The sequence below is a fragment of the Aulonocara sp. 'chitande type north' Nkhata Bay genome, linkage group LG7, assembly GCF_057382095.1.
Source record: "Aulonocara sp. 'chitande type north' Nkhata Bay isolate Kocher_YH1m ecotype deep benthic linkage group LG7, A_spYH_male_GT1.1, whole genome shotgun sequence".
In the NCBI taxonomy this organism is placed as follows: domain Eukaryota; kingdom Metazoa; phylum Chordata; class Actinopteri; order Cichliformes; family Cichlidae; genus Aulonocara; species Aulonocara sp. 'chitande type north' Nkhata Bay.
The window spans coordinates 54,204,736-54,231,390 of NC_141350.1; the positions used below are offsets into that span (position 1 = coordinate 54,204,736).

At 41.0% G+C, this 26,655-nt stretch overlaps 1 protein-coding gene across 1 annotated transcript; it reads left to right on the forward strand.

Annotated features, from left to right (window-relative positions):
• The first annotated feature begins 1,805 nt into the window (after positions 1-1,805).
• tnfrsfa (tumor necrosis factor receptor superfamily, member a) lies at positions 1,806-25,631 on the forward strand. The gene is made up of 10 exons (XM_086301355.1): positions 1,806-2,114; positions 12,419-12,602; positions 15,101-15,232; positions 20,256-20,367; positions 20,495-20,625; positions 20,731-20,829; positions 20,918-20,964; positions 21,836-22,111; positions 22,206-22,242; positions 23,319-25,631. Exons 1-10 carry the CDS (start codon positions 2,082-2,084, stop codon positions 23,618-23,620), a joined length of 1,353 nt encoding a protein of 450 aa, XP_086157481.1. The 5' UTR covers positions 1,806-2,081; the 3' UTR covers positions 23,621-25,631.
• Positions 25,632-26,655: the final 1,024 nt, after the last annotated feature.

Here is a 26,655-nt window from a genome sequence, read left to right on the forward strand (position 1 = left end):
CATATCCTCGTATGGATTTGGATGCCAGTTGAACATTTCAAAGTCACACATGTTGATAGTTCACATTTTATTTCCATCAAACTTTCTTTTAACAGCTCTCTGGGAGCATGTAGGAACTCAGGACCTATTGACATAGTTCTGAAAAAAGAGTATTTTGTGTACTTCGTTTATTCTATGATTGTGCTGCTGTTTTTCAGACCGCTAAGATCATCTTTATTTTACGTGCCAAATGTTCTCAGGAGGGCAGCAGGGTTCTTTGAGTCCCGTCCATCATGCAGAACATGCTTTGGCTGAAATGAGCGAGCCGTCTTTGAGAAAGATGATGGATAATAGCATATGCTGCTACAAAACCTGTATGTATCATTTCGTATTAACTCCGTATTAAATGTTTCCTTTACCTTATCTTTGCCTATATTTCCTTACTGCCTCACAAATGCTTGCTTTTAAACTACAAGCTGATAAAAAAAAAAACCTGATTGTCCATAGGAAGCAGTGTCCATGATATCTAAAAACTATTTCAAATTTGCACAGTCCACAGGACAGTTTTCGACATCAGCCTACTTAAAATAAGATGCTTAGAGAAGGCTCCAGCTCTTCTTGAGCTAACTTAATGTGTTTTATTTCTCTTCTTATATTGCAGAGTTCTAATTTGCATTCTCAGACGCAGCATTTGTTCATTTCCACCACTGTTCCTGAGCCCATGCAGACTGCAGAGTCACCCAGAGCTATGCAGGTCTGCTTTTCAGCCTTTTCCCTCGCATACAAGGATTTCTTTTCATTCTCTAAATCTTATGGTTGACTTTACATGACAAAAATTGCCACAAAACTATTTCAGTTTGATTTTATTTATATAGCAGACAACAGTCACCTCAAGGTGCTTTATATTGTAAGGTATAAAGCAACAATCAGATGACCCCCATAAGCAAGCAGTTGGCAACAGTGGGAAGGAAAAGCTCCCTTTTAACAGGAAGAACCAAGCTGGTGGGGGGCTGCGTGTGCAGGATTGAAGATACACTATGAAAGACATCAAGAGTTTAATAATAACTAACAATTAAATGCAAAGTGGTGTATGCACACATGGCAAAAAGAGGTGAGTAAGAATAAACTATTTGCTGGCCAAGTCTTTTGGTTAACCCCTCCCCAGCTTTACTTCTCAAAGATTCATCCTCTGTGGTATGCTCTTTTATTCCCAGTCATTTTACTAATTAGTTGGGGGGGAATTCCACCAGATGTTTTCTTCAGCGTTCCATAACTTTTCCGAGCGTTGAGTCCTTATCCTATTATGATGTGCAAATAAATAATTACTAGTAAAATTTCCATGTGACAGTGCATCTGATCTTTTTGTAAACAACCGTTAAACTGTAGGTTTAATAGACCTTCTGATTAATCATCAGAAATAAGAGCGACTCCACTTCAGTGCTCTGCACGCATGGAGGGTGTCACACTTTGGGATCACTCATTTCTTCACTTGAGTTCCAACTTGTTGCACATTAGCCGGTTGTTACTAGTGAGTTACACATTACATACCCAGGTTAATGTAGCTGGAGTGTGATGCCACTCCACGCTGATCAAAGTCTCGTGGCGTGATGATTTGCAGACTTCTGAGAAACTCCCTCTGCTTGCATGGAACAGTGTTACACACTTCACCCAGTAACAACACACGATCTTCAGCGAGCAACGCAGTGAAATGCGTTAAAATGTTGCTGTTTTGCTTTGCTTTGCAAAGCTTCGCAATTTCCTCCTTCATTATTATTCTAAGGGACGGGTTGTGATTGGCTCGCAGTCTGACGTCACGCGAAGTGCTCGAAGCATGAAAAAAAGGAAAAGCTCCTCGCTGGTGCTCAGACCGTGTCTGTTTCTCCTCTCTCAGGAAAAATCCGTAAAGTTTAAACACTAAAAGAAAAAAGAAGAGTTAAACTCATGAAAGAAACCGGGCGAAGGAGCGAGCGTAGGTCGAACTCGTGTCACTGTTTTCTTTTTCGCTGTATGTGTGGGGTTTTTTAAAGACTTCAGAGTAGTTTGGGTTTTGTAAAGCGACTTTCCAGCTCTCTGGGATTGTCTCTCAACGCGAAGCTCCCGAGATGAACTTCGATCCGGTGGTCGGGAAACTTCATGTAAGTAAACACGACACTTGCTTTCTAAATACGCTCTTTGTTGAATGCCTACCACTCTATTTGCGTGTGTCCAGTGGATTGTTGATTCATTGACGCTCCTAACTTGATAGTTTCTATAAAAATCATTTACCAAAGTAGCCTCTTAATTCAAGCTGCCGCTAAACGTTTATAATCTAAAAGTATATATTTTTTAAGAAAAGGCTTCTGTCTCATTAAGTTAAAGCGAAGAGCCGACACAGATAAGAGTGTCGTGGAAGCTGAAATCACGTCCAGGCCTGTGAACTTGAAGATGAAACAAGTCCGTGCATTGTCCCAGGCACAGGAAGCAACACTGTGTTTATTGTTGTTAATTATTAAAGTGTTTATTTCTGGAGAAAATGCAGAAATACTTTGGTTTTTGTGTCTTTGCTCTCTTCAGTGCATGTGCTGGATCATTCACTCGCTCGCCCCCCTCTCTCTTCCAACACTACAGCCACCATCTGTGTTGGACATCATGCGGTCACACTCCTCAGACATTCAGCATATGACGGCTCTCGGTCTGTCGCAGCGGATGTAGCTGGCCCTCTAGCCGATATTAATGAGAGCTGTGCGGCCGTGGGCCTGCTGCCTCAAACGAGCTTTAAATCAAATTGTGTAGAATGTGAGAAGCATGACTGAATGTGTAATCAGAAAGCTAAGAATTCACCTTATCAGTTAGTCCATAACAACTCTCAGCTATTTCTCTCTTAGAGTTTATTCCACTCAGACCTTCACAGAGACGTCTTTTCATTCCTCCCCTGTTGTTTTTTCCAACTGTGCCGCCTATACTACCAGCACTGTGAGCAGACTGGAAGCCTTTGTCCTGCATTAAAAGTACTTTGATTAATGCAAAATACGCATTTGAATTAGAGGAGATCTACTTCCTTTGTCACAGTTTACTGGATTACACCAGGATAACGCTACACGAGATAAGATGTGGAAAATGATATGAGTTCCTAATGACGGAACAAATCAAGCGTTGGCATCTTGTTTAGCTGATGAGGGTAGTGGCGTTTGTCAGTGGCATTTCATCACACATGCCCACTGTCGCTCTGCTCACTGTACATGGAGCTGTTTAAAAGTAAATGTAATATCTTCTGATGGGCCTGGAGCTCCAGTGTTTGTTTTCCCAGTTGTCTGATCTGCGTTTTAAGTCATGCAGTGTTCCATTACTGAAATCCGATTTACTTCTCCGGGTGGCAAAGTCAATGTTTATCTCTTTTGTAAACCACAGTACATTCTGGAGGCCTCGCCAGCAGGCCTTGTTGCTAAGGGACTATGAGGAAACTTCAGCCCCTCCTCATCTCCTCCTCCCCACCTCTCTAATCCCCCCCTACACACACACACACACACACACACCACCCCTCCAAATTGCCCGAGTGTACGTGCCTGGCCGTCCAGTAAACTTCCTGTCTTGAGTATACAGATTTGCTGATATTAGTGGCATCAATTTACTTCTTAGAATTGTCATGCCCATGCAAATGTACACTAGATTTTTATCTGTGATTGTTTACTGTGTGTCTGGGTGTTGGTTCACACAGGAAATAGTCCTCTCCGTCTCTGTGGACTATACAGACAAGGGCAGGACAGGCATCTGGGACAAGCGGAGGCCAAACTATGACACTGGGGACAAGCAGTGGTCGGCAACGCTAGTGTTCCTAATACTGTAGACACTGCTTGTTGCCGCTCTGCTCGGTGACCATGTGAACAGTTATAACCATGCCTGTGGCTTAGAGAAGCTGTAGAGAGGCCGAATGATGCAATGCAGCGCAACTCAGTGTCTGATACCAGGTGGCGTCTGTGCCTTTTAGTGTGGGCTCTTCAGAGAGCCCAGGATGTTTTATTGTTAGTCAATTGATTATCCTGTGTGGACCTGCAGTTGCTAAGGTGAATCACCCTAGTCTTATCAAAGGACTCGCTGACTCATGGAGGGAGTGCCACCTGTTCAGGTGCTGCCTATCCACGTAATGCATACCAACAGAGACGAGTCACCGCTCACATCTGAATGGTCCCGAATTGAAGTAAGTGGAGATAATTGACTCCGTGTCAAACATCCCCACTATCAAGATAAACAGAATAACCTCATCTAGTTTCAGTTTGCTATGTTAGCTACTAATTACATCTTTCATACATGGAAAACATTCCTTTGGCTAACCCTGTGTCACATTGTGAGTGCTAAAAGGTAATCTTTACTGGAAGTCACTTTTTTTCATGTCAGAAAGTGCTACGAAGGATTGTTGTGGACATAGAAGCCTGTTTCTAGACTTTACCTGATATAGGTGCCCATTAAAACAGTTCATTTTTATTTATATAGCAAGAAATCACAACAACAGATCCCTACAATAGACCCTAAGATAATACAGAGAAAAACCCAGCAATCAGACAAGCGCGCACTTGGTGACGGTGGGAAAGACAAACTATTTTTTTAACAGGACGAAACCTCCAGCAGAACCAGGCTCAGAGACAGGCCGCTATTTGCCACCATATCCATGTGATGTTTAGTTATGCCTGTTTGAGAATAGCACATGTAATGGCCCAATGAATGCACAGAGACAAAGTTTTATTATGGATAACCTGTGTCATCTACGGAGGCAGTCAAAACAAAACGCAGTGTTTCATTAGTAAGGATAACCCTGGAAAAGGCTGTGTCAGGACACCTGCAGGACACCGGCCCTCATGGACTGGGATTGGGGACCCCTGGGCTATGTCCTGCTGCATATTAGAAAAGGCAATGTCCTCATCTGAGTCTAATAACTGTCTGGAGTTCAAGTGAGAACATGGCTTAAAATAGCTAAAAGAGTAGAGTGTGTTGTATGAGCACATGGCACATAAGTAGCTGTTCATATATACAAGAACATCATGAAGTGAAAGCAGCACTGTGATGTGTCTCTCTCCAAATGTTGCTAACACAAATTTGGAATTTTCATTATGGATAACTCAGTCATGCAGTTACTCCTCCACTGTTTTATTGCTCTTTTCAGTCACTTTTTAAACACAGCTCCACATGGTCCCTGATCCTAGCTTCTGTGGCGTGACGGACAGTTTGGTATTACTGATTAGTGATTCCTTTTGGTTTTGTACTGGTTTAAATAAAGCTCGAAAATTGCTATACTTCTATTTTCAATTTTCGGCTTCCACCGAGTATAAAGAATCATTGTGCACTATTCTATTTTTTAATAGTGCCACTGTTGGTCTCGTGTTAAAAAATTTTTACACTGTAATTATTTTTTGAATTTCAGAGAAATCCCCGAGTAAAATTATTTATTAATTTTTTTTAAAGAAAATCCCGACTGATCGAACTCATATTTTTATTTCTGTTTGTTTACTATGTTTCTGTTGCTATTTCTTTACTTCTTTTACTTGTTTGCCGATAAGCCAATATCAAGGTTGATATCAGCTGACAGCATTCCTTTTGATTATTGAATTATTCCATGATTTCCTTTCCTTAATAGTCAATAATAATCTATTAACGTAGTCAAAAGTACAGTCCTGGCCTAAAGGCACCTTTCAAACCTGACATACCATGAAGCCAGATCAGGAAAAGGTTTTGCAGCGGTGCTGTATCTTCTGATTTCCTGCTCTCCTGGAATGAATGAGCAGATTATAATAAAAGTGTTGAGTCTCGGAACAAGCTCAACCTTTGTCTAGAAAATGGAAGTCTGTTTACAAAGACATAAATCTGGTGCAAATTCCAACCATTGATGGTCACTTAAGTCCTTCTTGACCCGCTACACCAGTCACATATTCTACATTTTTTGCAGCGGTGTGTTTATAGAGAACTCAATAAACCGCCAGCACTTCAAACTGCCCCCCTCCCTTTTACACAAAGATGAGCTTTAGGGAAGCTAATGTGATTGTCTTTAAAGCGAGGTGATGGATTCCTGCTCATTCTTAAATCTGTTAGTCATCCTTTCTTTGCTCTCTTTTTTTTTAATTCCCTCCCTGCAGGAGTTGTCTTGTGATTCACCGCTTAGCTTTCCTGTGACAGGCCTAATCACGATTTGAAAAGGCCAAGTTAATCGCCCGGCAGCACACAAATGTGATTTGTGGATTGACATTCAAATTGGATGTCCGTAACGTTCTGTATGAGTTACAATGACGTGGAGTACACGTACGAGCAGTCAACCTTTACAGACCACCGAGACCACATCGACCTGGCAACAAAATGATTCGAACGAAAAACTAAAGAAGCGCCACGCTGCACCTGCTTACAACTGCGTGGAACCTTTTGAACTTTCAGCAACCCACTTTGTTTCACTCATCAAAACAATGCAGCCATTCTTTTGCGGTAAACATCAACGTCAGGGTATCAGTAATTTTGACAACTTGTGGTCAAGAGTCTCTCAGGAAATTCAATACAGCTGTCGTCATCGCGGATCATCGTTCTTTTTCCTTTTTTTTTTTTTCTTTTTCCCCTGGTAAATGTCACCAAACCTGCTTGTGACACACTGTCACCCTCATCTAATCAGTGGAGCGCACCTCCTGAGGAAACTCAAGAATTTGTGCTATGGAGCAGCAGCTTCCCTGAGTTATAAATATCCAGCCTAGCGGATATGCTGTGGGTCTAATCGGGTGCTGGGCCTGCTCTAAGGCAGGCTGCTGTGCAGGGAACAGTTTGGAGCTGAACCCTGCATGAAGCCTCTGTATTGTCTCGAGCTTCCTGTGCTCCCTGAGAGGAGGGGGCAGCCGCTTTTCACACGCTCCCCACACATGCACTCTATGTGTGCTTGTGTGCTATATTATATGTGTGTGTGTGTGTGTGCGTGCGTGCGTGCGTGCACTGCGTATGCGACCTAACAATGTGGTTTTGAAACTGTTAGCGCCTTCTTGTTCTTAACTGTACTGCACTGACACGGGAGCCATTCTCTTTATTTTCTATCATTCAGCTTTATAATGATGAATGTGTGCGAGCTTGGCTGAACTTTGAATTTATTTACAGCCATGCAGCGAGTGTCAGACTTATTTCTCCTGACAGAAGCTGGGCTGTACTTGTCTTCATAATCTAACCCAAAATGTCAGCGTAATTTATCACTCAAGGAAAGTTGTGCATGATCAACCCCCTTTCTCCAGGCAATGCCAGGATTTATCTGTAAAGCACAGAGCGTTCACTGTCATGTCAAGGTCAGTCGTGGGGGATTTGAGCTGTACAATACAAAACAGTTTCATTAAGACCCAGAACCCCTTATTGTAACATGTAAAACATATTAAATAAAGTTTAATTTAGGACAGAGTATACGTGAAGATTCATCTTAAATTAGGAAATGAAATCACATTAAACATATTTTGAGTGATAATTATCAATTATATACTCATGACATTACAAAAGAAATCAGTATTTCAGTTCTTAAATGACTACATGATGACAGAGTAACACCAGACATCATGAATTACACAATCTCTTGATCTGGTAGATCACATGTTTTTGAGTTCATCGCCATTAACTAAATAAAAGCACTTTTCAAGTTCTTCTGCATGAGCTAAACAAAAGTGCAACTCGTCATACAGTAAGGACAGCGCTCTAGACGCAGCAGAGGTGCATCGCAGGGCAACTGACGGACAAAGCTACAAGCAACGAGCTACATGCAGAGACCTCCACTTCCAGTCAGAATATTAAGACAGGAATCGGAGCCAAAAATAAGCCTGAAGCTAAAGCAGAAGTAGGTCTCTGGCACACATTTGACTCCTTCCAAAGTTAATTGAGCAGATAGAAAAAGCCTTAAGAGGTCAACAGTCGCACCATATAGAACAACAAGGCGAAACATGCGCCATGTTGTGCTCCGAGTCTAGCTGGAGCTTTGTCCTCTTAAGCCTTGAGCCAAAATGACAAGCTTTTTAGTAAGGCAACCCTATGCACAGCTAATCATGTGATCTCATGAGTTCAGCTAAATCTGTGGGGAAAATTGTGGTTCTATCCCCCCAAAAATTGTCATATGATCTTTTGGCCGGTTTGGTCACCACTGTAATACATTATTCCTTCAGAAATATGTTTAAAACATACGAGACAGTGAATCGGTTAGCTTGAACTCTTAACCCCATTTTATTGTTTTGGGGGTTTTTTCTAGTTGTTTGTTTTTTTCTTTTGCAGTCATATTGAAACCAACTACAGAGCTAGGAAAATTAATCACTTAATTTGAATAAATTGGGGAAAAAACAACCAGAAGTAGTTGAATCATCATAAATCTGACTGATATTCTTTGTGGTAAATGGAGTGGCTTGTTAAGTAGTGGATGATGGTAAAGGGCAGAAGAAGCCACGTGTTGAAATATGAAATTAAATTAATGTTTGAGTCAATTTTGATGTGCTGCAGAGCCTCGGCTGTCGCGTGCTGAGGTTCTCAAACGTTGTCAGGGTGAAATGAGTAAATTCCTGCATTCAACATGGAAATAAAGGAGTGGTGGTTGATAATCAGTGTTGGTTTACTTAGTTGCTCAGAGCCTCCGGCTGCTGAGCGTCGATAATCCAATCAGATGATTAGGCTGCTATCAGATCGAATAGAATAACCTTTTATTGTCATTTTACATGAACAACGAAGTTGTGGGTGCTTCACACCAACTGTGCAGGAATAAAGTAGAAATAGAATGACAGTAGAAATAAATGGCAAACAGGAGAACAAGTAGAGAACACAATAGAGAACAAGTTGCAAAGTGCTTGGAAGAAGTGCGATAGACTCGATCTGAGAATTACTCAAACCATCAGGCAGCCATGGTGTGTGTGTGTGTGTGTGTGTGGGGGGGGGTGTTAACTGTCAAAGTCTAAGGAGAAAAAGCAGATCAACAAATCAGTGCAAGTTACTGTAAAAAAAACAACAACAACTTTCGATTGAAGTGATATGAAGTGACAACTACAACTGGTTTCCTTTAGACTACACCAAAGAAAAGTGTAGGCGGCTGAGTTGAAGGTGTGTGTTTTATGAGTAACAACATAACTGTGCTTTTTAATCTCAACTCTTTTCCTCGTCAGCCGTATTTTGTGCATGTAGTGTCCCTTAATTGATGAAAGAAATTTATTTTCTAATAAGAAAAGCATGATATGGAAAATCAGGTCCTGCTCTGGATGCAGGACTATAATGAGGTGCATGATGTCTTTGCTTATCAGTTGGCTATGATTGAAATCATCTGTCCGATATGAAATGAAGACGCTATCTTAGTTTGTTTGTACGTATTGTGCATGTCTGCGTGAGAGACGGGGCGAGAGAGAGACCCTCGCATTTTCTGTTTCTGCCCATCTTTATTTCTTTAATAAAGGGGCTTACTGTAATTTCCTCAGGAATACAGGGTGATCACAGCCGTCTAAATGGCCCATTGATAACCTGGGTCAAAACTGAAAGGATGTCCTGTCATTTAGTCACAAACGCATTCTCAGTGTACATGGCATGTGCAGAGTTTGTGCCAAGGCAATTTGGAGGAACCCGGGTGCTTAGAGGAAGTGGAGTGTTGCTCCTGTTGTCGATGCACAGAAAGTCCCTTATTATTGTATTGCTACTTATTAGTTTAACTTGCATCCACCCATGTAGAGTATTAACTTATCATACATGCAGACTGTATAACAATAGGACACTGTTTTAGCAAATTATCTGTAGCCAAGCTCTCTCATTTGGCAGGGGAGAGAGAAGGACTGGGCCACTTCTGCTGAAGTTGGAGTGTTTCCAGGAATTGGAGGGTTTGGAGGGCTTGCTACGCTGAGGTTACGGTCACTCCACTATTCCTCCTCACTTGGTTTGTGGAGGTTAAACCAAGCCACATTGTGGCTGCCCATAGTGTTTGTATATGCTCTACTTTTGTGCCAGCGTAGTTCAGAAGCCTTAGGATATTAGTGTGGACGTGTGGCCTTGTTTCTTTTCCTTGTGTGCAAGTAAGGCTGTGTTCAAGAAATACCACAAGACTCATGGTGCTGTGCTTGTAGTCCTGTAGGTGCAACGCTCTGTAGGTCCATGTTTGCACGTTGGAGCTTTCTGCTGTCACTTGGGTTGCTATGAAAGTTATGCGTTTGTGTTGTTGCCGGTCCTTTAGCTTGCAGCAGAGAAGATAGCAGTCATAATAGACAAAGAACATCTTTGTAGTGTGGACTAAAAAAAAGTGTTAAACACTAAAAACTGCTTTTCTTTGGTATTTGATGTTCCTTTATGCATTTCTTCCTCCTCATGGTGAACTCCACTATGGTTTCCTTTCCTGGTAAAGCTAACTTTTAAACCAGTCAATATTTGACTGACGCACTGCACCATCACTGTTGGGACTGCGCATGTACTGTAAGTGCATGTTAGCAGCTTCTGTATTATCTGAAACCCCACAATTGCACCAGTGCAGGGCCATAGATCCAACTTTAGAGAAAAGATTATATTTTTGATTCCGTCATTTAAACCCTTTATGGTTTGCTGAGCAACAATCAGTGAATAAATGTATTTGTTAGAGCTACTTCAGTGTAAGAGTTAGCTATTTTCTCGGTTTTACGCAACTGCGATCAGACCAGTAAGACAAAGAAGCAAGGTAAAGAAGCAAGACATTTGTTTGAACTGTGAAATTAAATGAAGTGGCAGAGTCAACAGTTTAAAAAAAGAAATGTTGCATCTTTTCTTGTCGTAACCTTGCCGATCATAACAGGTTAGCTACTGAGAACGGCTGCACCTGGGAGTGTTTGGAATCGCAGGCCTTGAAACGAACAAAGCCTGGAAATGATGTAATATCAGCACTGTCCGTTCATGTTTACTGTCAGAGAGGCACCCTTCAATGGGCTGTGCTCTGTAAAGACACTCTATTAAAGATATTCCTGAATACCGAGCACAGCTTCACAGTCTGTGCCTGCGTTGTGGGGTATAAGATTACCTTTAGCGCAGCTCCTTCATTTCTTTAGTTTCCTGTTTTCTTTCCACTGTTTTTGTCTGTAGCGTGCGCTTGTGCACAGATTTTCTCCGTCTCTCCACATCCCCACCCAGCCCACAGTCTTACACACAGTATATTCAAGTCTAAAGACTCACCCTGTGTCATGCAAGCTGTTAGTTCCCCCCCCCCCCTCTCACTTTCTCTCCCTCTCTCTTCTGCCTCCCCCGTTCCCCAGAATGTTTGGATAGATGTAAATGGTGTGATTGTGACTGCTCTGCCGGCCGTCTGTAACTCCACGTCTGCTTCTCAGCGTCTTTGGAAAGTCTGACGTGAGCAGAGGGAGAGGAAGAAGGGAAAAGGCAGAGGGAAAGAGAGAGGGAGGAAAGTTCCTTTGAACAACAAGGCATGGCGGCCCTCCAGAGAGTCAAGTCTAGCGTCAGGAGTCGGTCTCTTCCCCGTTCCTCTTTCTCTACCTCTGCCTATGTGCTCTCAGCTTTTATTCCCCTCATTCTCCCACACTGTCCTTTTTAGAGTGCCTATTCCCTGTAGAACATCCCATCTTCAACCTGCTGTCTACAGTTTCTGCCCCCCCCCCCCCCCCCCCCCCTTTCACTACTCAGCCCTTTCCACCCAGCCTGTCCCATATTCTCTCTCCTGCTTTAACAGAGGTCGGGGTGGGGTGGTTGTGGGGGTGTGCACACGGGAGAAGACAAAACCTCCAAATCTAGGACTTTCATTTACCCACGAGGTGTCGTGTTGCATTCGAGGCGCTTCATGTCGGTGTCGCATGTCCCGGCATTCAAAGAGTCTGGCTTTAAGAATGTGGGTCATTTGAAGTAGAGGCACTAAAGTGCGTTGTTTGCCAGTGAATGGGGCCTTCTCACGTTGACACGGTGAAAAGCGTGTGAATAAACACCATCGCCCAGGGGCCGCACTAAAGTGTTTCGGCTGTATTCTTCTCAGTACCCCACCTATACAAGCCTGTTATTATCCAGCCCATGAATGGATTTCTGAACCCGCATTTGATATGGGCATCATGCTGCTGTTAGTTAAGATACCTTATCAAACTCTGTCTTTTACATCCACAGCAGAGGAAGCAGATTCTCTGCCTTTTTTTCCCCTCCCCTTTTTTGAACTAGAGGAAAACCAGATCAAGGCCTAATTAAGTTTGGCTGCCTGTTGCGCTGCATGTAGTTAACGTGTAGCTCTGCATCCTGCACACACGAGTTTGTGTTGCCTCTAGTTCTGACCGGCTGCACAGCTCCCTTAATTGCTTCCCACGGCAGATGTTGAGATCAGATGGTTCAAATTAAGATGTAGATTGCTCACACAAGGTTTCCTATGAAGATAGATTCTCCTCTTTGCTTTCCTTTATCTTATGAGTTTGATTGCGGGTTAGTCGGCCTACTGTGGATGCACAAAAATAACCCGAATCTCATCTTTTCTTCTTCCTCCCTGTTTGTCTCCCAGACCTTGACGATGCACGTGAAGGTGGCAGCACTCTTCATCTGGGTTGTGTGTTGTGCAGCAGAACCTCCAGCAGCTCAGTGGTCCAATGAAGCATACGTAAACCGAACACTTCGACTACACAAATCCTGCGTGGAGAATGAACAGTACTTGCACCAGGGACTCTGCTGCCTCAATTGCAATGCTGGTAAGGCGGATAAGAGGAGTTACACTCCCGTGTCACTATATCTACAAAAATGATACAAACATAAGACAAACTGACACGAGGGCAGTTTGTAGCCAACGTTTAGATTGGCATGGTGTCTTCTTTGTTTTTGTTTCTAACTCAAGGTAAATGTCAAAGCCATAAGCTGAATTTGATCCCAAACTAGTTTTTAAAATATTCCCCCAGCCTGATCTGGAAAGAATGTGTGAACCGCTCCGTCTCAGCAGATGAGAGTGAAGCAAAACGTGAAGTGAAATGTGCGGGGTGTGACGCAGAGGTTATTTTTAAAGCTGTAGTCCTTAAAAGCACTAATCCTTTTAATTTATTATGAAAAAAATTCAATAAAGCCGTTTTTTTTTGTTGTCGTTTTTTTGTTTCTTTTTAAGTCTGAGCGTTTAGCTGAGACACAAGCACCGCATGGTTCTGCTAACTGATTGAATTATTTTATTTGCCACAGTGGATTCTAAGAAATGCCTTTTTTTTTTAAATATTCGATCAACTCCAGTTTTTGTTTTTTTACATGAACTTAGAGATTCACAAATGATTACTTGTGAAAAAGCTGCAAATGTAATCATCACTGCCTGCCACTTTGAAGTAAGAGTTAATAGATTATCAGTTCACAGTTAATTAATATAGTAATAAGAGGTCGTCATTGTTTGACACTGTTCGGCTTGCTTGTGTTTGGTTCAATAATGTGTGATGTTCCTTCCTCATGCATTATTGTGTTTTCTCCTCTTTATCCCAGTTGCTCAGCTGTTACCACATGTTTTAAAGCCACAGTAACCATTTAATGGTGTGGAATGATAGCTTTCTGCTTCTTCTTGTCAGTATAAACTTTTATTTACGAGTAGGGCTGCCACAAACGATTATTTTGATAGTCGACTAGTCACCGATTATTTATGCGATTAGTCGACTAATCAGATCATCATCCACTGGACGTAAAACTACAGCTTATTGCACCAGCAGCATCTGCTCTTATATAACTATCATTAGCTTACAGCTTTAAGCTTTTAAGGTGCTAACTAAAAATAAAGACAAGATGATAGTTTATTCAATTTTAATGAAATTTGCAGATTGTTTCGGTAAAGTTTAATAAACTCCTTGCTATCTAAAATATAACAGGACACCGGAGTATATTCTCCAGCATCTCACACTTCTGATATTCAGCTGTCTGCTTGACGTTTATTCAGCTGTGTAAAAACTATAACTTTAATCTCAGCCAAACCGATTTACTCAGGAACAAATAAAATACTAAAAAAAAGCCAAACAATAACATTTTTAATTTATCTAAGTGACTCATATATATTTAACCTGAGTCGCGAAAGACGGCGGTGGGTTTGAAAACAATTTGCCGGGAGTCCGGTGTTCTCACAGCGCTAGTGACCTAGCCCCCGGCTAGCTATCGAGCTAGTGGGTAACAGACGTCTCCGAAAACGTCGGAGCGCTTTTGAAAATATGTGGTGTCCTGATAAACTGAGCCGATATTTGAGGTTTACACAGCTACATTCTCGCCTGAAAATATGTTAAGCGTTTATTTTGTGACCCAGAAAGAATAATAAGAGTAATATTAAAACTAACTAGCTACCGCCATTGTTGGAAACTAAGCTGGGCCGCGCTATGAATTCTGGGACACAGCTGCTTCTTCTTCTTCGGGGTTTAACGGCAGCTGGCATCCTTGTACATGCTGTGCTGCCATCTTCTGTTTCAGTCCGTTATTACACTCTTAAATCCTGCTATTATTCCTGTGTCTTTTGCGATCTTACAAAGCTTCAAACGACACGTCGACTATTAAATCAGTCGTCGACGATTTTGATAGTCGACGTAATCGTGACTAGTCGACAAATCGTGGCAGCCCTATTTACGAGCAAATAGATTTTTTTTAAAATCAAAAATTAGTTTTGGATCCAGTTAAGTATGGGTGAAACGGACTGCACTGTCTCTAAACCTAAGCACAATACAACGGCTTTATTTACTAGATGCTTAGAAAGTCCAACCACAGATGTTTTTTACTTTTTTTTTAATTGATTTTTTTTCCTCCTGCTGTTTTTTTGCCATTCATGCAGCAAACAAATCCTGAAGACACATGAGAATCAAGTGGTCGTACTCACAGCGTGCATGAATCAAGTCTAAAACTGCAAAGCGTGACAGTGTGCGAGTAAAGGAGATCGACTTGATTCGCTGCAGTTCAGCAAATCTGTTCTCCTCCGAATTCCAGGAAAAAATGATGCAGAAATGTAAAATAGTGATAATCAGTCTCTGGGGCTTGGGTCAAGCTCTTTTTGTTTTTTTCTAAGACGATGCCTCCTTTGGTTTGCAGCTTTATGAACCTAACGCGTTGCTTTGTTCTGCTCTGACGTCGGCAGGAAACGCAGTGCGCCACTAAAAGTTGGCATTCACATATTAAATATGCTGTTTATATGGGCGTGCAAAGCGTCTATGTTTTGGGCTAGTTATGTGATGTTTTTCTCCTTTATTTGCAGGAACATATGTGCATCAGCCCTGTGAAAGAGACCTAGAACTCGGGATCTGTCTTCCATGTGAACATGGACAGACCCACACAGAGCACAACAATGGGATGTTCCGCTGCTTGCCGTGTACTCACTGCCGCTCAGGTAATGAGACTCTCCTCCCCTGATAAATCAATAGTGAGGTCATTACTTGTATATAGACTATAAGTATACTTTGTATATAGATTGGTTTTTTTGGTCTACACTGTTTTCCCACATAGATGTTTTACATATTGTAAAAATTTCATAATATTAATTGCAGTATTATAATACTGAATGCTTAGACAATGTTATTGGTCAACTACAATATTGATCCTGGGCCAACATTATTATGATGGTATAGGAACAACACCAACACGGGCATATATATGTCCGTATGTACCTGTAAATATCACAAAATACTCAACTATTATTGACTGAGACGTTTTACTAATCATTTGCTTGACCGTTTATCCGCTTATCTAAGACATGTTTATCAGCAGCTGCACACAGTCATGACGTCAGGTCGGGTACCAGGAAATGGAATAGTCAAATCTGAGTACTGACAATAAATCTGAGGTTATAAATAAATACAGAAGGCTTTTTTTTTTTACCTTAAAACAAACATAAAAGTCGAGTGTTCTGTAATCCAGTTGGTCGGATATATCATTTTAGGAAATTTAATACCTTTTTGTCTGCGCCCCCGCCTTTCAGAGCCACTCATGACAATGTGATCTTATGATGTTACACCAAGTGGCAGGGCGTGTCTTTGTTGTTTTTGTTTTCGTGGGCTGAATGTGAGTGTGTTCCACGTCTCAGGAGATTTGCCTGTGTGTCTGTCTTACCTGACTGAGCTGGGTGTGGCTGCATCTCATTGTCTCCCACACTGCTGTCTTTGTGTCCAATGAAAGGCAGGAGCTGCAGAAAAGAGACTTCTGTTACATAGGATGTGCTTTGTGCTCATTCATTGCGGTTTTAGGAGAGTTTTTTAATATGTGTGGGTGTGGATGGGTTTGTTTTGCTCTAGTTTTAACTTATTTATGACCATGTAACAATTAAAAGGAACACGCCAAAGGAAATGTGAATGAAATTTTTAAAAGATGCCTATTGTTGGACTACTTTTACTTAAAATGAACTGCAGTGTTATCTGGAACGCTTTAGAACTTGCTGGTCGGAAAATATTTCATATTGACAAGGCTGCTGTTGGTTCAGTGAATCATTTATGGAGTAAGATGGAACTTAAGTTGCTTGGAGCGGAGGCCGCAGTTTGGTTTTTTGTCTGTAAAAGTTATCGCACAAGTAAAAGATGTTATGCAATCGTTTAAATCAGGGGTTATCAAACTTTTTTATAGGGCCAAGCATCCTCTACAGGCAAAAAATGGCTTAAATGGCCACATTTTTGCACCGTTTTATAATTTATAGCAAATTGACCGTGTGTCCTTGACCCTTCCCTTTGTAGGGTAAGCTTTTAATAGTCAGTTTGGACCCATGTCTCTATCTGACTTTGTGGCGCAGACTCACACAAATGGTTACCAGTTTAATGAATTAACCAAAATCGAGAAATCACCAGCCTCTTGGTCTATTTTAGGCTTGGAATATCTCCTCGTATCTCCTTTGTATGTGATGATCTGTCACTATGCCGAGGTACTACAACACCATTGTTGTATGTAAAAATTAGCCACAGCAACAGCGACTGCTATGTAAGGCTGCCACAAACGATTATTTTGATAGTCGACTAGTCACCGATTATTTTTGCCATTAGTCGACTAATCAGATCATGCATCTATTGGATGTAAAACGTACAGCTTACTGCACCAGCAGCATCTGCTCTTATATAACTATCATTAGCTTACAGCTTGAAGTGTTTAAGGTATGTGCTAACTAAAAATAAAGACAAGCTGATAGTTTATTAAAGTTTAATGAAATCTGCAGATTGTTTCGGTGGAGTTTAATAAACTCAGTCTCGTCTGCTCCTTGCTATCTAAAATATAACAGGACACCGGAGTATATTCTCGAGCATCTCACACTTCTGATAATCAGTTGTCTGTTTGAGGTTTATTCAGCTGTGTAAAAACTATAACTTTAATCTCAGCCAAACTGATTTACTCAAGAACAAATAAAATACAAAAAAAAAAAAGCCAAACAATAACATTTTTAAGTTATCTAAGTGACTTATATTACATGTTTAATCTGATTAGCGAAAGACGATTTGCCGGGAGTCCGGTGTTCTCACCGGCTCTAGTGAGCCTTGAACCCTGGCTAACTATCGAGCTAGTGGGTAACAGACGTCTCTGAAAACGTCGGAGCGCTTTTGAAAATATGTGGTGGCTTGATAAACTGAGCAGATATTTGAGGTTTACACAGCTACGTTCTCGCCTGAAAATATGTTAAACTTTATTTTGTGACCCAAAAAGAATAATAAGGGTAATATTAAAACTAACTAGGTGCGCCATTGTTGCCAACTGCTCTGGGCCGCGCTATGAATTCTGGGACACAGCTTCTTCTTCGGGGTTTAATGGCAGCTGGCATCCTTGTACATGCTGTGCTGCCATCTTCTGTTTCAGTCCGTTATTACACTCTTAAATCCTACTACTTATTCCTGCGTCTTTTGCGATCTTATAAAGCTTCAAACGACACGTCGACTATTAAATTAGTCGTCAGCGATTTTAATAGTCGACGTAATCGTGACTAGTCGACTAATCGTGGCAGCCCTAATGCTCTGTTGTCAGCCACATATAAAGTGTAATATCAGATAAAATCCCCATCACCAACTTGTTTAAAGTGCAACAAAGTCAATTTTGGTAAAGTGGCAATAGACAGGCTTTTTAATACCTTGTTTTGGTTGTGCAGTTGGGCTTTCACAGCCAAGCCCAATGCTGATAGTTGTGTCACTCTTTGTGCAATTATGACACTTCACTCCGACAAGAAACACAGATAAATTTTCACCATTTTAAGCTGCTTTTGTATTTCAACTCATTTTAAAACTTCTCTTCTTTAACAGGAAAAGGTTAAGACCGTAAAAATCTTTGATAGTTCTTTTTATGCTACATAATTTCACAGTTAATCCCTTTTAAATATTTGTGTGCTCTGCCAGAATCAAAGCTTCTAGTGTGCCGTGGGGTTTAGTGTTTAACAAGCGTGCAGCAAATGATATCCTACCAGTGTCTTTTTCGTGCCCTGCCTTTAGAAAGGAATGAAACAGAACCCGTGTCGCTCTGTATTGGAAAATTGTAATTTAATTTACATGTCATTAATATAATAACAGTGAAGCCTGTTGTCCCACATACTTGGAATAAGTAAGAGTAGATGTACTAAACTAAAATAGCAGCCTGTTTGTGTTCAGACTCTAATCAGAGAAATGCTTAAAATACAAAAAAGCTGTTTGTTGGTTTGGAAATCCAAACCTCGACTGAGAGCTTTACTTTTCCAACTTGTCTTGCATAAATGGAAAAAAATACGTGAAGCAAACAGGCTACAATCCAAGTTGTTGCATTGAGCCATCGACTCATCGACGACAGCAACTTGGTGCATTTAGGCATGTAGACGCGGTCAATAAGACCTGTTGAAGGTCAAAGTGAGCATCTAAATGGGGGAAAAAATGAAATCTGTGTGACTTTAAACATGTCATGGTTGTTACTGCCAGACAAAGCCGATTGGAGTATTTCAGAAACTGCTGATCTGCTGTGATTTTCCCGCTCAACCATCTCTAGTACGCCCCCCCCAAAAAAAAATCCCAATGCAAACCTGCATTGTCAGATTACATCGAGCTGATAGGAAAGCAAGGGTAGCTCAAACAAGGACTCATACAATCATTAAACAGGGGTTTCTGCAGTAACTGTGTGATGCAGTCATGTCAACATGGACCAAAATCTCAGAGAAATCTTTCCAGCGCCTTCTTAAATCGATGCCATGAAGAATTAAGTCAGTTCTGAAAGCAAAAGAGGGTCCAAACTAGTAATTCAATGAAATTCAGTTTTATTTATATAGCGCCAAATCACGACAGCAGTCGCCTCAAGGCGCTTAATATTGTACAGTAGATCGTACAATAATAGTACTACTAAGTTATTACTAATGAAATGGGAAATGAGTGCAGTCTTGCATCAGGGTAAGGTAATTTTTTTTTCTTGCCTAATCACATGGAGATCATTATGATCTTTACACTGATCATCATTAACACTTACGGCAGAACGCACATTTGCCTCTATGGGCAGTGTTGAAGCAAACAGAAAATAATTGTGCCATTTCAACTCCAGCTTAGATTAGTCACGATTGTTTAGTATTCTGTGATTTAAATAACTGCAACTAAATGCACCAGCAGAAACATCATCAGTGACCTGATGAAGGTGGCAGTTGTCACCTGTGGGAAAGTCGCCTTTATTTGGATCACATTAAAATATGCAGTGAATACGAAAAAAAATCGTTAGTTACTTAGTTCTATAAAACTCTTTAAAATATCCATAGCTTGCTATAGAATGAGCTTAATCGCCTGTATAAAACGATAGGAAGGTTAGTGTGAAAGACAGTGTGCACACATTTTGCAAACCAACCTAACAAAGCCATTTTTCTTTAATTGGCAAGCATGAACATGAGATTTTATATGAAAGGGCATCCTGTGGAGTTGGACCGCTGGCTATTAATTATTATTAATTTTGATCGTATCCTAAAGGCCAGGGCTACCATCTATTTAGGTCTCATTTTAAGAAATGAACCGTGGCAGATTCTCCGTTCCTTATTATCCCGTTAAAGTGAAGCAAAATATGTCTCAGAGGGAGATAAAATTAGTAACCTAATTATCTAACATATCTTTTTTTTTTCTTTGCAAAAGATTGCCACATAATTGCCGGTGTCCAACCAATTAGTTGAAGGTCTTCTATTTGTTCCATCATGTAATGCATGCTGATGGTCGTGGGAATACGTTTTTTTAGAAGTTCACTTGTTAAAGTCTGTAGCTGTTTACGCAGTTTGCAACATTCAGAGTTGAGCTTTGCTAAATAAAAGCAGACATGATGCCATGTCTTGAATTTCTTTTTTTAATTGTTTTTTTTTTAGCTGTTTATTTCCCATCGTGTCCTGTTAGGCACTTTTTGACTTTGTTCTGAAAGGTGCTACAGAAGCCTCTTTGTCTCACAACTTTCCTAACTGTCCACAGATCAGGAGGAAATTGCTTCCTGCACCACAACTGCAGACACCAAGTGCCAGTGCAAACCGAATACCTTCTGTGTTCCGGACCAGGCCTGCGAAGTCTGCAAGCGCTGTGTCAAGTGAGTGTCACTTACCTGTTTCCTGAAATTATTCTGGATTGTTTTTGCGTCTGCGTTTACCCTACAGTCAAAATTTGGGACTCTGTTTTACTGTTACTTAAAATGTTTCTGTGCTTCAAAACTGCAGGTGTAAACCTCATGAGGAGGAGGTAAAAAAGTGCACACCGTTTTCTAACACAGTGTGCCGAAAACGCCCTCTGTCCCCCACACGAATCACTCCGTCCCTTTCGCCCACGTTGGATCCTCCGGCGAGCATCGGTAAGTTTCACTATCAGTTTCAGATTCTGCTGCTGAAAGTTTTTTAGCTATCATTGCTTAAATTACATTTTTTGTGTTCGTGGCATTTGTTGTTGTTTCTTTCAGTTGTACCTCTGTGCATTTTCCTGGCCATCGTTATCATCATCATTATCGCACTGGCTCTGTGGTGGTTCATTTTCAAGCAGCGTTCATGTGAAATACCATGTGAGTTGATATCAAGTAATGTGCATCTGCAGTTAATGTTTTGCTCATCAGATGTGTTCCTAATGCTATTTTCCTGCTTCCAAAATAGGCTTGAAGCTCCAGTGCGAGTCCAGTGAAATTGTCAAGATTCCCATTGTAAGTTGTTTGTTGTTATTTTACATGTTTAATTCAAACCATTTCAAATGGACATTGAACAAAGTGCTGTGCTGCTGAAGGAAGAAAAAGCAGATGGATCTGCTCAGTGTACCTCAGTGATCTCGCATGAATAGAGCAGGTTACAAGATCAGGGAGTTAAAGTGGTGCCACTCCACTCAGTGACTTAAAAACAAATATTGAAATCAATTCTAAAACTGAATGGGAGCCAACAAGGAAAAGCTAACGTAGTTGATCTCTCTTATAAGTGCCTGTTAAGAGTGCGAGGGGGTGATTTGGACCATTTCCAGTCAAGAACGTAAAGACAGGCTGACACCTGAAAAATGACAGCAATAAAGTAATCAAATAGACATAAAATAAAAGCATGAATTGTGTCTTAAAGTCAGTGAAGAAAAAAGAGAGAAATGCTTTAACACTGTTTTATATGTTTTCATAACAAGATTCACAAGTGTTTCACATTAGCAGATTTTTACTTCATAAAACTTATCAAAGATTTGGGGGGGGGGGGGGGGGGGCTTAATTCTGCCTGTGAAATCTATCTACAGAACACACTCATGGAAAAGTAAAATGAGTCATTATTATTAGTATTATGGCATGATAAAGCCTGGGCCAAGCATGGACCCCTGAGGCACGCCTCATGTAAGGAGATTTGATAATACGATAGTACACCCTGTGTCTGTCAGTGAAATGAGATTTAAAGCATTTATTGGAGTTAAATACCAGTCGAGCTTTTCATCCACTAATCAAAACTTTGATGCGTCAATCTTCAACTCTGTCCATTTATTACACTGTTTGGACAACATATACCATTGTTGTGTTCACGTTTTCTATACATTTCCTTTTTCCTGCTCAGGATGAGAGTGGAGCCACAGCAGAGGAGCGACAGAATGATCAAAACGCGGGTCTAGAAGGCGAGGAGTCCCGTCCAGACTCAAGGCCGCTCCTGCAGGAGACCCAGGCTGGGATGACCAAGGCCTCCCCGCCCCTCGAAGATGAAGACCGAGGATTAGGGGACAGCTTGCCCAACACCACTAGTTCCTCTCAAACTAGCCTGTCAGCCCTTCCCACGGCGGTTTCCAACACCCCACACCAGAGCCCCGCTACCTTCAGACAGCTGCCTGCAGATCTGGTGAGGAGTAGAGTCAGAATGAGCTCAAATGGGTCACACTGTATTTTAAAATTTTCATCACGCCTTAAACTTTCTATTTTGTCTCGTGTTGCAGGATGATCCTCTGCGATGTCGACTGGTGCCACTACAAGGTAAGATTCACACAGAGTCTTGTGTGTGTGGAGGGGGGAAGGGGGGTGTCCACTTTAAGAAACATTTTCACAGAGCTCTTTTGAATTTGAATAGCCTTTATTGTCATTGTACAAAGTACAACGAAATTGGAGTGCCACTCCCTTGGTGCAAAATGCAATAATAAATATAAATGTAAGTATAAAAAGTTCAATAAAACAACCGAAGTACTCAGACAATAATAAGTACGATATATACAGGATAGCAGCATTAATATAATGATAGTATGAATAGCAGCATAATATAGTGACAATGGCAAGTATGGTATAGTTAAGCAGGTTCAATTGTTTTGTGCTTATTTACTACAGTGATAGCTCTGGGAAAGAAGCTATCCCTGAATCTGTTTGTCCTGGTTTTATGTGAACTATTACCGTCAGCCTGACGGTAATAGTTCAAACAGTTGGTTGCTGGGGTGAGAGTGGTCCTTGATGATATTGCCAGCTCTGCTGAGGTACCGAGAGTTTGCAATGGCCTCCAGACTGGGCAGAGAGCAGCCAGTGATCTTCTGGGCTGTGTTGATGACCCTCTGCAGTACTTTTTTTTCCCCACTTGATTTACCCTAAGAGCCAGACAGCTTTACATAAAAACAGTACAGTTTAATGCTGTTCATGGCAATCCAAAGGGAAGTCACAAAATCTCCTCCAGAGCTCATCTTTGCTGCTTGATAGATTTATAATCTCATGATAGTCAGGCCATATCTGAGCCTCTAGGGCTTCGGAACATGCAGCCTTTTTTACTGTTGTTTTGTTCTCATGGTGAATTAAAGAGGACACGGCTTAACTGATTTGTTTGATCCTCTGTTAATAGTATTATACATGCCTCCCCTGACAGAAAATGTATTGAAACTTGCTGCTTGTTCCTTTTGTTGGAACAATGCCTATACTGTTATGATTTGCACGCTAGTGTTCACAGTCTGTTAGGAGCAGTCTGTAAAATAACAAGATGCACATGCATTTTACACGTTGTGGCTTTCTGTTTTCACAGTCGAAATTCTTCCCTGTCTCATCTGTGTTTTGTTTGGTTTTTTTTCCCCCAAAAGGTTCTGAAAAATCCCTGAGGAAGAGCTTCGATTTGTTCGACGAGTACTTGGACGTGCGGATCCACAACAAGTTCTTCAGAATGATTGGAGTCAGTGACAACCACATTCGGCTTGCGGAGAGCGGCACTTCCAGCGATAAAGTGTATGAACTGCTGAAGAACTGGATGCAGAGGCAGGGACTCCGAGCCGACATCAACGACCTGCTAAACACTTTGCTGACTATGGACCAGCGACGTTCAGCCGAGAGCATCGCCTCCGAAGCCCTCCGAAGGGGCTACTACAAACACGCAGACACGCCCTGAAAAGCAGCGGGGACTTCAAATGAAGTAAACACAAAGTACTTAATACAAAAAGACAGCACACAGACACTGCCAGTGGACGTTGTGTCTCATGAACAGGCTTACCTCTTTTGTGGCTGATCGGCCACGTATTCAAAAGCCAGTAGTTTAAAAAAAAAAAAAAAAAACAAGACAAAAAAGATAAAAGCAAAAAAGGGGAAAGTCAAGCTGTTTTGATGAACGGTCTGAGGATGCTAACCTCTTGCCAAATGCTGAAGCGTAACCATGGAAACAAAAAGCCTGGTGTAACAATTTAAATTTTTTCTTTTTTTTAAAAAGAGCACAAGAACATGAAGTTGTCATCTTCCGCAGGCGCTGCGGCTGCATGGTTTAAGCTGTAGAGAAGCGTAGCCAAGTACTGAAAGCTAAGACGTTTCTGGCTTTGTGTTGGTCATCCGCCCGGATGCTAACACACTAGCGCGAGACAAGGATATATACACTGGTTTGTAGGAGTGGCATTAGCTATGTCACAAATACTGTGCCGTATCGATGCACTGACCTCAGGCACATGTAGGATTTAAAGCAAAAAAGTCACGCTCTGTCAGTTGTGCTGATTTCAACTTCTGTATATTAGTCCATGAACACTTTTCCGACTAATGATTGGAAGATAGCCTCCGTTTGTTATAACAAAGGTTAACTTGCATCCTTACTAATCACAAGCTTGACCTTTGCTGCGCTGTTTGAATACCTACATTTACTTAGGTGTCTTTTTGTTATTGTTTTCTACGACCTGGTCACATCACAAATGGCCTTCCTCGTCATTCAGTCCTGTTCAGTGTTACTACTCACACATAACGCTGAAGAAGGAGTTTCACCAGCTCTTTCTGCTGGGACGACGACGAGTAGCTTAGTAAAAAAAAAAAGTGTGTCCTTGTAACTTGGAGAATTTCAAAAGGTCATTTTATTTATTGATATATTTATTGTAATAAATAAATAGTTATCTCTTGTTGTTTAATGCCATTGCCAAAGTGACCCCTGGAATACACACGCAGTATTAGTGCTGTCGGGGTTTGTAGCACCAGGGCAAAAGGACTGAAAACAAATGTTTCAGGTTGTAGTTTCAGCTCGTAGTGTTTTCTTAGAATCCGTTCGGCTGCGGGCGTGTCAGTGATTCGGTGCCATTTCTTCCACCGAGACCGCGTTGGGCACGTTGTCGAAGCGTCCGTGATGCCCAACGCTGAATGCGTCTTTTCAAAGTGAGCCGACTGACCAAATAGTCCCTTCATATCAGCAGTGACGCAGGGTGCAGGTACGGATTGTTTTGTCTCACAAGATGAAGGAAACCTTTTCTGGTTTCAAAAAGAAGACTCCTCCCCCCCAATTTTCTCGCATGTATATGTGTAGAGAGCATAGAAGTCTCACAAACTATATATATGTATATATGCAACTATATTAACAGACTAAAATGAATATAGTGACGTATGAAGTTATTGAGGATAAAAAAAAAATTTTAACTAGATTTTGTTTCGCCCATTTTTCTGCAGTTCCTCATGTATAAAGAAAAGAGTTACAGAGTTATATATTGTTGCTAAAGAATGATGCTACAGTGCTGGCACTGCCATCTACTGAAAGACAATGAAAATACAGCCTGCATCAATTTCTAGGGACCCTGTACGCCCTTTTCATGCTCCATTTGGATCCAGTTTTTTCACCTGATAACATTTTAGTTCTTTTTTTAATCCCCCTCAGCCTTTCCTGGTGTTGTATAGCAGTGAATAGGCTTCAGTGGATGTTCTGTTAATAAGACAAATCATGTTTTTGTAATATTTCTGTGGTTTTACATATTTCATTGCAATTCCTAAGCTGTTCACAAAACTTCCTTGTATAAAAAACCATTCTGTTCATGATTTCCATTAAGCCATGTCTCCTTAGTTATTGTTTGCTCGTCGTGGATTTCAGATATGAATGATGCAAATACATCAAAGCTGTTTTTATGTCTATTTCAAATAAATGTTTTGTACAGACATTGAAATGATGTTTTCATTGTTTTGTTTTGTTTTTACAGCAATGGCTCAGTGTGGCTTTCGGGGATCTGCATGTTTTTTTTTATTTTTATTTTTTTATTATGAGTCATTCATTGATTGTGTAAATTCTGTCTTCATCATTTTTACTTTTTCTGATCTGACGATACATTACTTTAAAGCGCTCTAGTCTCACGGGTCATTCACTAAAGTTGTGCTGTTTCCTAAACACCCAGTGCAAGCTGTTTCATTAACAAGCTCAAAAAGTAAGGCATGAATTTGTTGGCGTTAAAGATCGGTGTAACTGGCAGCGAACTGTGTGTAACAAACAGTAAATACATTTTTGCACTTGATTTAAACATTATCTTCCCGATACTGCGCCATACTTTGTGCCTTGACAAAGGAAATACGTATGCACCGGGGTCAGTGGCAAAAAGTTCCCACCTCTTACTGCACTCTTTTTGTAAATACCCTCAGTCCTTTTTATTTAACCCAAAATTCACCCTATGTTGGTGAATCAGGCTCATAATGTCACAACTTAAAATTTTTATGTTACATTTTTCAAGTCATAATACAGCATTTACATATAAATCCTGGCTTCAGACTATGGTCACCTAGCACACTCTGGCAAACAATTACCAGTATTTCAGCTTACAAGCATCGTGTGCTTCCCCCTCATCATGCTTCCAGAGGACAGCCAATCAGAAGAAAGTGGGCTTTTAGCCCTCTGGAGTCTATACGTCTGTAATTTAGGATGACCTAGCAGCAAGACGCAGCTGCTGAGTGTCAAAAGTGTTGATTTCAAACTATGTTAGAATTAAAATCTAGTACAATCTAGTTATGTGGATTTTATCAATAGTGTGATGCATGTAAGTCCTAAACACTTTTATTTTAAAATAAAGCGCTAGACATGACCCTGGAGGTAGCCCTCTTTAAATACTACATTGACTGAATATGATCAGCCTGAATTTATGCATTATCATTAACTCATTAATCCAAAATAGAAATGTTTGTAGTCATCATGCAGCAGTGAAACAA

What these genes read in the sequence shown, in the direction of transcription:
- tnfrsfa (XM_086301355.1), top strand. Translation starts at nt 2,082, where the DNA reads ATGAACTTCGATCCGGTGGTCGGGAAACTTCAT. An exon ending in CTGCCTCAATTGCAATGCTG is followed by an intron (nt 12,603 to 15,100) that starts GTAAGGCGGATA and finishes CTTTATTTGCAG; the next exon opens with GAACATATGTGCATCAGCCC. An exon ending in AAATTGTCAAGATTCCCATT is followed by an intron (nt 20,965 to 21,835) that starts GTAAGTTGTTTG and finishes TTTCCTGCTCAG; the next exon opens with GATGAGAGTGGAGCCACAGC.